The sequence below is a fragment of the Microtus pennsylvanicus genome, chromosome 10, assembly GCF_037038515.1.
Source record: "Microtus pennsylvanicus isolate mMicPen1 chromosome 10, mMicPen1.hap1, whole genome shotgun sequence".
Taxonomy (NCBI): domain Eukaryota; kingdom Metazoa; phylum Chordata; class Mammalia; order Rodentia; family Cricetidae; genus Microtus; species Microtus pennsylvanicus.
The window spans coordinates 100320725-100331873 of NC_134588.1; the positions used below are offsets into that span (position 1 = coordinate 100320725).

General features: G+C 46.5%; 1 protein-coding gene across 1 annotated transcript in view; it reads left to right on the forward strand.

Annotated features, from left to right (window-relative positions):
* The window catches only part of Dnah14 (dynein axonemal heavy chain 14), a 243864-nt gene extending 232761 nt beyond the window's left edge, over positions 1-11103 (forward strand). Inside the window, exons 81-87 of the mRNA XM_075987370.1 lie at positions 36-232; positions 1207-1319; positions 2035-2174; positions 4482-4645; positions 5180-5182; positions 9942-10088; positions 10903-11103. Of these exons, the coding sequence (XP_075843485.1) occupies positions 36-232; positions 1207-1319; positions 2035-2174; positions 4482-4645; positions 5180-5182; positions 9942-10088; positions 10903-11103 (965 nt within the window). The remainder of the gene's footprint in view (positions 1-35; positions 233-1206; positions 1320-2034; positions 2175-4481; positions 4646-5179; positions 5183-9941; positions 10089-10902) is intronic.
* Positions 11104-11149: the final 46 nt, after the last annotated feature.

Here is an 11149-nt window from a genome sequence, read left to right on the forward strand (position 1 = left end):
TAAACAACACATTTTCCTTTTTTTTTTAAATTCAGGCCATGATCCCCTCATCCACTGCATCCTGATAACCTTTCTGAGCCAAGAAATAGAGCGTTTCAATAAGTTATTATCTGTCATACATAAATCCTTAAAGGATCTTCAACTTGCCATAAAAGGAGAGAGCATCCTCACTCAGGATCTGGAGGAGATCTACGACTCTTTCCTTAGAGTCAAGGTGCCCAAGCTGTGGCAGGTAAGCGGCCAGGGTGCCCAGCCTGTGGCAGGTGAGCAGCCAGGGTGCCCAGGCTGTGGCAGGTGAGCAGCCAGGGTGCCCAGGCTGTGGCAGGTGAGCAGCCAGGGTGCCCAGGCTGTGGCAGGTGAGCAGCCAGGGTGCCCAGGCTGTGGCAGGTGAGCAGCCAGGGTGCCCAGGCTGTGGCAGGTGAGCAGCCAGGGTGCCCAGGCTGTGGCAGGTGAGCAGCCAGGGTGCCCAGGCTGTGGCAGGTAAGCGGCCAGGGTGCCCAGGCTGTGGCAGGTGAGCAGCCAGGGTGCCCAGGCTGTGGCAGGTGAGCAGCCAGGGTGCCCAGGCTGTGGCAGGTAAGCGGCCAGGGTGCCCAGGCTGTGGCAGGTAAGCGGCCAGGGTGCCCAGGCTGTGGCAGGTAAGCGGCCAGGGTGTCCAGGCTGTGGGAAGTAGGCGGCCAGGGTGCCCAGCCTGTGGCAGGTAAGCGGCCATGCTCCTTGCCTCTAGCCTGAGAGAAATGTCAGTGCTCCACAATGACCAAGTTAACTGACATGAAGAAATGGTGTGTGACCAATGTGCTGATGCACTTTGGGTCAGGTGTGAGTGAATACAGCCAGCTAGAAGGCAGTGTGGCAGTTCTGCCCAAATTTATCTTCAAGGTATTTGCTACAAAGCTGTAACAGCATAAATCTGAAAACAGCCTGGCTATCCATGAATGGGAATCTGGTTACATGAACGAAGGTCTGAGCACAGGTCACAAGGACCTCCACAAGGTCTTGGTAAAGTGTTGAAGGGTCAGAATACGGAGGCATGTTTGCTTGGGAAGCGCGCATGTGTGTTAGCTTCAAGAATCACAGAATTTGTAGAAGGAAGGCAGATCTCAGTTACCTCGAGCGGTGTCTTAACGGGCCGTGTGTGGAGGAAGGCATTGGTCTAGTGACCTCTAGACAAGATTTACAGAAATGACGCGCCTCTCCCTCGCTCTGCAGAAGAATGCCTACAGGTCCTGCAAGCCCCTGAGCTTCTGGGTGAGCGACCTCATCCAGCGGGTGAACTTCTTCAACACCTGGGCCAAAGTGGCCTACACTGCCATCCACCACCGGTAAGAGCAAGAGCCAAAACTGCTTCCCGTCCCTTCCCTGCTTCAGTGGAGCTCAGCAGTTCCCCTTACTATACTCCCTCAGCCTCTTGGGGTTCTTTTTTCTCACCGTTTCCTTTTGGGGTCCCATGCAAGGTCTTCTCATGCTGAGAGCTGGAAATATCCAATATTTTGTCTTCCTGCTATTCCATACCATTTCTAGAAAACTGACCAGGGAGACTGCGGAATACTGTGTAAAAAACGTAGTTGTGTCTCCCTGACCCCGTTCTCATGGTGGCCCTGTGATGGAAGGTGGTGCTGACCTTGTCTCCATGCTGGTTCAGAAAGGAGTAAGCCACAGCAAGGCAATGATTTACCAAAGTGTCCCGGCTAGAACACAGAGGCATCGTCATGCAAACTCAGTTCTCTGTCTAGCCTGTGCCAGCTGTCTCCTGTGTCCCATGGCACATGAGTGTCAGCCATGGGCAAAGTCTGCAACTCAGCAACAAGTGCTAAGATTCCTCAAGGCCCAGTGAGGCATTTCCACAGTCTACCCCTCCTTTCCCCTAAGGGGCCTCAAACTGTGCCCGGTGCCCATCAAAGTATCAAACAGAGGTTGATGTAGGCTGGGGTGAGTAGTGAGAGCCGCATCCTGGAGGGCTGGAGGCAGATGCCAGGCCACTTTGGGGGGCGGCTACTGACTATGCCCTCAGCTGCCCTGCCTCTGGTGTCTCACCAGGTATATGACATTTGTCACGAACTGGAAACAGTCTTCTACACCAGCCAACCAGAAATTCAGACATCCCACTGACTCTGCTAGCCATTTCGTCGAAGGCTTCCCTGCAAGATACTGGCTCCCCGCTTTCTTCTCTCCACATGGTGAGTGCTAGTACCCAGGACACACCGGCATCTGGCTCCACCACTGGGCCTGAAGACAGCACCAGCACCCGCCCCTGTGGGACCTGAGCCCATTCTGCCCCCACCTCTTCTCCTTATCCATCTTCCACACACCCAAGGCCCCACTGGGCCTTTCTCATCCCTAAGTCACGGGTTCTATGATATCAAAAATGTAGAACTAAGGCTCCTCCCTAAGGCCTACACAAGAGGAAATATTACACCTCGGACACTCATTTATTAAAAAGAATTGATGGCAAGATGTCTGCTGTAGCCTACCTGTTCAGCACTAATAGCGGGAAAGGTAGGCACCAAGTGGCCTAAGTCACAGCAGTAGGGAGCCAAGACCCATGGGGGCCTGGGAAGAAGCCACTGCAGATGAGCTCCGCCAGAGCAGGAACAGGGAGGTTGGGTTTTTGTTGTTCTGTTGAGCATCCCTAGTACCTAATTTGTCCAACACCAGCAAAGCTAGCTGCCAGTCAATACTTGAAGAATGAATGACTTTCCACATGAGCCTGAGCTAACCAACACTTAGTACACAGAACAGGGAGACTATAACTGATGGCCAGAGACGGTCTCTGAGCAAAGGGCTTCTAACTAAGTATCACTGAAGTGGGCCAGGAGAGAAAGAACAACATTCACACGGTGCTACAGGCTGCCAGCCCTGTTCTGTTCATACAGGGTTTCCTTGGTGGTCTTTGAGAGTTGTTGCTGTATGTCCAGCTAGGAAAAACATGGCACAGAGAAGTTAAGCAACTTGCCTGCAGACCTGGCACTAACGTGGTTTCACAACCTCGACTCTACAGGCACCAAGCACACATGTGGTACACAGACATATATGAAAGCAAAACATTCGCATATAAAATGAAAAGTATAATAGGAAAAAAAGATTTTAAAAAGGGGGAAAAGGAAAAAAATTTGCCCAAAGTCGTACAACTAAAAGTAGTGTGGAGGACTCTGAGGGAACCCAGGTGACCAGATTTTGAACTTGGCCTGACTTAAGAGTCAAATGTTCAACCGAGGACAGACACAGACAGCAAACATGGGGGGAAGCTAGAGAGATGACTGCAGGGGAGGCAGCAGGGAATTGTTGTGGTGGAGAGTCGGGGGGTTCACAGACACCCACTGTGACAGGAAAGGGGTGATTGGTAGGTCAGAAAGGTTCACGCTTGGTCTCGACCACAGAGAAATCCTTCCTCCAGTCAAAAGCTGACCATCGCTGTGGCAGGGGGTCATGGAACAGGAGAGAAGGGACAGATAAAAGGAAATGAGGAGGCAGAAGCATCTAGCCTCCCTGTGTGAGACGATGGGCAGAGAGCAGGCAGAGCTCAGTAGGATTCAAGGCCGCCCCGGCTTGGAAAGCTGAGGTCACTGAAATGGGGACACAAGGAGAGGCCCACAGACCCCACGAGAGAAATCGTCCTCTGTCCATACCCTCCCTCTATGCTACATGGGACAAAATTGCAACAGGCAGATCAGCAAGCCCAGAATAACTTCCTCTTCCCCTGCTTGTCAGTATGACAAGGTCGGAGGAAGTCTGGCGCCCTGGGTAGCATACTAACCCGTCTATGACCTATCTGTCTCTGCTACCAAGATTACATACGATACAATCATCAGTCCAGGTGAAATCAGAAAAGGCTCAGGTCCCAGCACTAGAAACACAAAGGGAACAGGGAGCTGGACTACAGAAACAGCCCAGGTGTGCAGGCCTGAAAGTATGGTAGCTGGTCCCTCCTATCCTCCATCTCACCCCATGGTGTGTGACACTATTCCTTAGGGAACCAACTCAAATAAGGATGCCATCAAAGTCCATCTCAGTGAAGTAGGATTACTTCCAGAAGGACTCAGACTGCTGCATCACCAAGGCCACCCCAGCTCATGAAAGCTGGAACCCTGGAGCCAACTGGAAAACCAGCAGGCAGCTCAGCAAGCTGCAGTCTTTCCCAGGAAGTCCAGCATGCCCCAGAGCATCTCTCAGCAGTCCTTGAGGAGGGAAGGACCTGGTGTGAAACTGGTCAGTTTCAGAAACATCCTGAAGCTTTTGGATTGCTTACTTGCTGAGTTTTATGGAGCTTTCCTGTGGGATGCAATGTTTCACCTCTCTTGAGAACATTCTGCATCTTTCCAAGCTTCCCCCTAAGACTGAATGTTTTATCTAGGAATAAACCAATACACAGCCTCCCATTACCCCTCCTTCCTGACTCCTCCTCCATCTCCACGTGGCAGCCATGGTGCCCACCCCACAAGAAACCAGAGGCTTACCAGAAACTTTGGCACTGTTTTTCTTCACAGCCTTTCTTACTGCTGTGCTTCAAGACTATGGAAGGACCCAGGGAATCTCCATGGACATGCTGACTTTCTCTCACAAAGTGATTCATAGAGCCAGCACTGCGCAGGAGGATGAATTTTCTAAACTGCTCCAGAAGAGGCTCAACATAGTCAGGAGAGCCTTCCAGGTACTGGGTGCCGAGGTGACTAGAAAGGGTCCAGTCTCCATTTTATGGCTTGGTTAGGCATTCAGCTCAAATTTAAGTGTTCACAGTGCCGTAGGTTCTTTGTGGTTTTGAATCCTCATGTCTACATGTGGTTTTTGTGCCAGCACCATGCTGTCTTTCTCACCATAGCTATGCAGAATAGCTTGAGTTAATGTTATATATCAAGCTATGTTCTTTCTGCTTAGAACTGCTTTAGCTATCTGTGATCTTTAGTATTTCCACACAAATTTTAGAATTTTTTTTCTAGTTCTGTGAAGATTATCATTGGAATTTTGGTAGAAATTGCATTGAATCGGAATACAACTGCTTTTGGTGATGCAGCCATTTCACACACTGTCAGTACAGGAGCATAGTCTTCCCATCATCTGATGGCTTCAATTTTTTTTCAACATCTTAAAATTTTCCTAATAGAAGTCTTTTATCTCCATTGTTATGTTTATTCCTAGATTCTTTATGTCTTCAGTTACTGTAAATTTTTCCTGATATCTTTATCAGCAAGTTCAGTTTTTATGTATATAAAACCTACTAATTTGGGTGGGGGATTGGTTTTATGGTTTTTGTTTTTTGAGCAGGGTCTCAATATGTAGCTCTAGCTGTACCAGAACTCAAACTCTGAACACCAGGCTGGCCTGGACTTAGAGATCCGCCTGCCTCTGCCTCCTGAGTGCTGGGATTAAAGGTGTGCACCACCACACTAAAAATTACTGATGGATTTTCTAAAATTTTTACTTTGTTTCCTGCTACTCTATTGAAAGCGTTTTTGCTGAAGTCCATCGGGTCTTTCAAGAATGAAATAATTTTATCTGCCAGAAGGAATGGTATCCTGGTTAGTTTTTTGTCAGCTCGACACAAGGTCAAATTATCTGAAAAGAACCCTCAATGGAGAAAATGCCTCCATCGGGTTGCTTGCGGGCAAGTCTATAGGACATTGTTTGGACTAAGGAATGCTGTGGATGTTCCAGCTCCTGGGGGAAGTGCTACCCCTGGGCAGATGATCCTGGTTTATAAGAAGGGCTGAGCAAGCCTTGGAGTGCAGGCCAGGAAACAGTATTATTCCATGGCCTCTACTTCAATTCCTGCTTCCAGGTTCCCTACCCTTCTTGAGCTATCTTGGCTTCTTTCAGTGGACCGTGACCCGAGATATTTAAGCTAAATAAATCCTTTTTCTCCCTACGTTGCTTTTGGTCACGGTCTTGAACACAGCAACAGAGATCTGTCTAAGAAAGTTTTACTTCCTTCCTGATTTGTCTCTTTTACACCTTTTTCTTGTATTCTTTTTTTTTAAGATTTATTTATTTACTATGTATACAACATTCTGCCTCCATGTATGCCCAGATGCCAGAAGAGGGCACCAGATCTCATTACAGATGGTTATGAACCACGTGGTTGCTGGGAATTGAACTAACAACCTCTGGAAGAGCAGCCAGTGCTCTTAACCACTGAGCCATCTCTCCAGTCCTTTCTTATATTCTTGAACACTCTATTCAATATGAGTGAAGATGAACTCTTGCGCTGTTTTTACATCTCTAGCATACTGTTACTATAAGCTGTAGATCACCTTTATTATAAGGAGGAAGGCTCTGTCTTTCCCTAGTTAGCTCAGGATCTTTATCATGAAGGTATGTGGAATTTTTAAACACTTTTTCTGCCTTCTGTTGAGATGATCGTGTGATTTATCTTTACATTTATTAATTACATTTGTTTTGATTTGTATGTTATTGTATAACATCTTATTCTTTTGGTTTTTTGAGAGGCCCGCCACCCAGCTCCCAAATCACACAGAGAGCCTATTCTTAGTCATGAATGATTGGCCTTAGCTTGTTTCTTGCCAGCTTTTCTTAAATTATCCTGTCTACCTTTTGCCTCTGGGCTTTAATCTTTCTCTATATCTATATACCTTTCCTTCCTTCCTTCCTCCCTCCCTCCTTCTCTCTTTCTCCATGACTGGCTCTCCTTGTTCTCTTGTTCCTCTTTCTCCTTCCAGATTTTTCCTTCTATTTACACTCTCTGCCTGCTAGCCCCGCCCACCCTCACTCCTGCTTTGCTACTTGCCCTTCATCTTTTTATTAGACTATCAGGTGTTTCTGACAAGCAAAGAATTACAGCTTCACCGTTAATCAAGTGCAGCATAAACACACTGAAAATAATATTCCCAACAGTATGTCAAACCAACCTTGCATCCCTGGGGTGAACCAGCTTGGCTGTGATGTATGATCTTAATGCAGTCTTAAAATCAGTTTCCATGTGTTTTGTGAAGCTTTCTTGTATATGTTCATTTGGGAGAATAATCTGCCGGTTTCTTGTCTTTATTCCAGTTCAGGACCAGCCTTCTGCTGTCTCCACATAAAGAGCTTGGTAATGTTCTTCCCCTCTCTATTTCATGGAGGCTGACAAGTATCAGAATCAGGTCTTCTTCAAAGCTGGAAGATTTAGCCGCATATCACTTCTCCAGCCTGTTACTTTGCACTGAGACTTTTATTTATTTATTTTTATTTATTTATTTATTTGGTTTTTCGAGACAGGGTTTCTCTGTGGCTTTGGAGCCTGTCCTGGAACTAGCTCTGTAGACCAGTGCACTAAGACTTTTAATCAATGCTTTTTTTTCCCTCCTGGTTTGCTATGGATAAGTTTAGAGTGATATATTCTAGCTTTAATTTCTGTAGATCATAGGCGCTTAGAAATTTATCCATTTTGTCTAGATTTTCTGATTTGTTGGGAGTCTTTAAATTTTCAAAGCATTCCCTAATAATCTGGCTTCCATTTGTTAAAATCAACTACAGAATGTGTTGTTGATTTTATTAATTTGCACCTTCTGTTTCTCTTGGTTAATTTGACTAGTGTTTGGTCAATCTTGTTGAATCTTTCAAAGAACCAGCTGTTGTCTGGTTAATGTTGTGTGTTGGTCTTTGCATCTTATTCACCCTGCTCTGGTTTCTATCATTTGCTGCCATCTGTGGACTTGGATTTGGCTGCTTCTTGCTTTTCCAGAGCTTGGGGGTTATTTATTTAAAATCTGTTTTTTTAATCTAAATACAAGGAGCTGCAAGACTCTCCTGTCAGGATTACTGCCTTCATTGTACCCTAAAGGTTCTTTCTGGTGGGCTATGTTCTCATTTCCATTTCATTCTAGGAATTCTTTAATTTCTCCCTGGATTTCTTCAATGACCTAGTTTGGTGACTGTCCTGGCTAAATCTTGAAATTTTCCAATTTTCTTGTGCATGTTTTGAATTAAGTTCCATCTGTTTCTTTGGGGACCTTGGCATTTCAGTGCTTCAACTATTTTCCAGGATAGAGAGGCTGTCTGCTTCTAGGGTGCCGGGGTAGAGTGTCACTCAGTCTGTTTGTGGGGTGCCGGGGTAGTGTCACTCAGTCTGCGGGTGCCGGGATAGAGTATCACTCAGTCTGTTTGTGGGGTGCCGGGGTAGTGTCACTCAGTCTGTGGGTGCCGGGGTAGAGTGTTAGTCTGTTTGTGGGGTGCTGGATGGAGTGTCACTCAGTCTGTGGGGTGCTGGATGGAGTGTCACTCAGTCTGTGGGGTGCTGGATGGAGTGTCACTCAGTCTGTGGGGTGCTGGATGGAGTGTCACTCAGTCTGTGGGTGCCGGGGTAGAGTGTCACTCAGTCTGTGGGGTGCTGGATGGAGTGTCACTCAGTCTGTGGGGTGCTGGATGGAGTGTCACTCAGTCTGTGGGGTGCTGGATGGAGTGTCACTCAGTCTGTGGGGTGCTGGATGGAGTGTCACTCAGTCTGTGGGGTGCTGGATGGAGTGTCACTCAGTCTGTGGGGTGCTGGATGGAGTGTCACTCACGCATTGTTGTGCTGTACATATCCTCTGATTTGTAATGCTCCTCTTTTTCCTACTCTTTTTGTTCAATTTTTGTGAATTTTCATGATGGGTTCCCCTTCACTTGAGTTTATGTTCAGGGGGAAGATTGGCTGCAGAAACAACTATGATGGTTTGATACAAGTTAGCTGCAGGTGACACCTAGTAAGGTTTGAAAAGAGGAGTCCTAGAGTCCTGGCTAGGGAAAATGTCTATTTAATAGTAAAGTAAAAGAGAGTGAGGTACACACTGAAGATAGACAAGGAATGAAAAGGGTCAGCCCACAAGCTAGAAGTCAAAAAGATACTGTAGATTTGAGAAGGGGACAGATGTTAGATGATAAGTGGAAAGTATGTAAGAAGCTCCTTGCTTCTTTCTGCTTTACCCCAAGAACCACCATTGGTTTAGGTGAAGTAAGAGAGCTTCCATTTACTTTTAAATGGCTCTTTGCAGAGTTCCTTACAAACCGTGTTCTTCAGAGAAAAGCCCTACGCATCTTAGCCACATTAGCTGTGGAGGCTCACAACTGTGAGCCCAGAATTTGGGAAGTAAAAGCAAGAGGATCAGCAGTTCAAGGCTACCCTCAGTTACAGAGCAAATCCCAGGCAAGCCTGGGCTACACGAGACCCTGTCTCAAAAGAATACCAAGGCCAAATCATGGGATTCTAACTGAAATCATGTTATCAAATATACAGATTAACATCTCCCATGATTTATAAGACACTAGAACAAGTTCACCAGGTGAAACTTGTCATTTACCTAAATGGTACGGGGAAAAAGAATAAAAAGCATTGTACAATTCCCAAGAAGACTTCTATAGGATAAGTGAAAATACAAATTATTTCTTGGTATTTAGCTTGCACCTCCAGCTCACAGTCCAGAAACCAGAATCTAAAAGAGGTCCCTGAGCACACTGTGGCCTGTCTACACAGCAGTTCCATGCCAATGAGCTGGCCCAGATCAGCAGTGCTCCTCTTGTCTCTGGACTCAGCACACAGGCCAGAGAAGCAGACAGGCTCCTGAGCAGCGCCTGCTCATCTTTCCTGCCCTCCGCCCAGGCCAGCAGCAGCACGACACACGTGCCATCAGAGCTACTGGCAATTTTCTTTCCTAATTTATACTCCAAGCTAAAGACTTATTTTCTTCTGTATCAATAATATGCTATAGAATTGTTTCCAACCTTTTCTCAATTCCCTTGCTACCTAAGGGAGCCCCATGAGAAAGACAGGTAGGTTTGAGCACAACTTACCGACTCCTTTCATAGTTAGTTGCTTTTTCCCCTCTAAGAAACCTTAGAAATTTGGAGTCTGGTTTCACCTCAGCATTCAGGGCAACATGAGGCTGGTAAGTACTTCACGGAGCTGGGGCAGGGAGAGGGGGAGGCTGAGGCTCATGGCATCTGAAAGAAGCAGCCTGACTCTTTTCTCTCATCAGGCCCAAGACCACTCTCCCAATGGAGTGTGTATTTTTGGTTTATTCATTGAGGGGGCACGGTGGGATCCTGAACAGGAAGTGCTAGAAGACTCACTACCCACTGACTTAGGCTGTGAATTTCCTGACATCCGCTTTTTGCCAACAAAGGTAATCCCCTAACTTGATAAAGAATTCCCAAATTTCTGAACTCCTGTGAAAAGACTGGCTATCGGCACAGACCAAGTTCTCAGCACAAAGGAGATTTATTTGCCCCAAAGGAACAGAGGGCAGGGAATAAAAGACAAAGACAGGAGATAGAGGATGAGGGAGAAGGGGAAAGGGGACAGGGGTTTTTGTCCCAGAGGGATAAAGGACTGCCTCTGGATAGAGAGGAGACATGACATAGGAAAAGGGCAGTTTATAAAGGTACAAGGGGGTTAGGATGGGGTAATTTTAATTGGGAATGTTAATTAGACACATGAAGGGGGGCTTTTGATTGCTGGACTTCAATACTTTGATAGCTGAGCCTTGGCAGTCAGTCTCAGGAGATGGAGTGGCTAAATAATCAAGTAGACCTTGGCGGCTCGCTTTAGGAATGTAATCCAGTGAGTGGGCTTTAGCAAGGGAGAGGGAACAGGGGAAGGCCAAGGCCTGCCAGAGCCGTACTCAAGTCATGCTCAGTCTATGAGAGTCCCTTTAAATTAAGAATGCACTTTGACAGAACAGCACAATGCCGTAACAGGTCTACAACATGCTGAACTGATGTCCAGTGTCACCTCAGGGACGTCCTAACGAAAGGGACATCCTAACAAAAGCTATCGCGCTATCTCTATTTTAACTTCTCTAGATACCATCTCAACCTACAACTGCACTACCATCAATTAGTACAAAGACCATATGTAATTCCTAACAAATACCTACTCTCAGAAATGTGATCTGTCCGTTCTCTTAATGTGATGTGACCAGGACTCTTTCTTTTTAGATTGAAGCATCCCAAGCTTCTGACTACACAGACTCAGAACTCCACACTTTTGAATGTCCAGTTTTCCAAACACCTGAGAGGTCAAGAAACACTCCTGATTCGCTAACAAACTTAGTAACATCCGTGCATTTACCAACGAAGAAGCCTCCCAGTCACTGGATCACCATGCAGGTTGCACTGCTGTGTGAAAAGAATGAATGAAATAAATATCCATACCAAACAGTTTGTTTGGGCTCTAACCCAATAC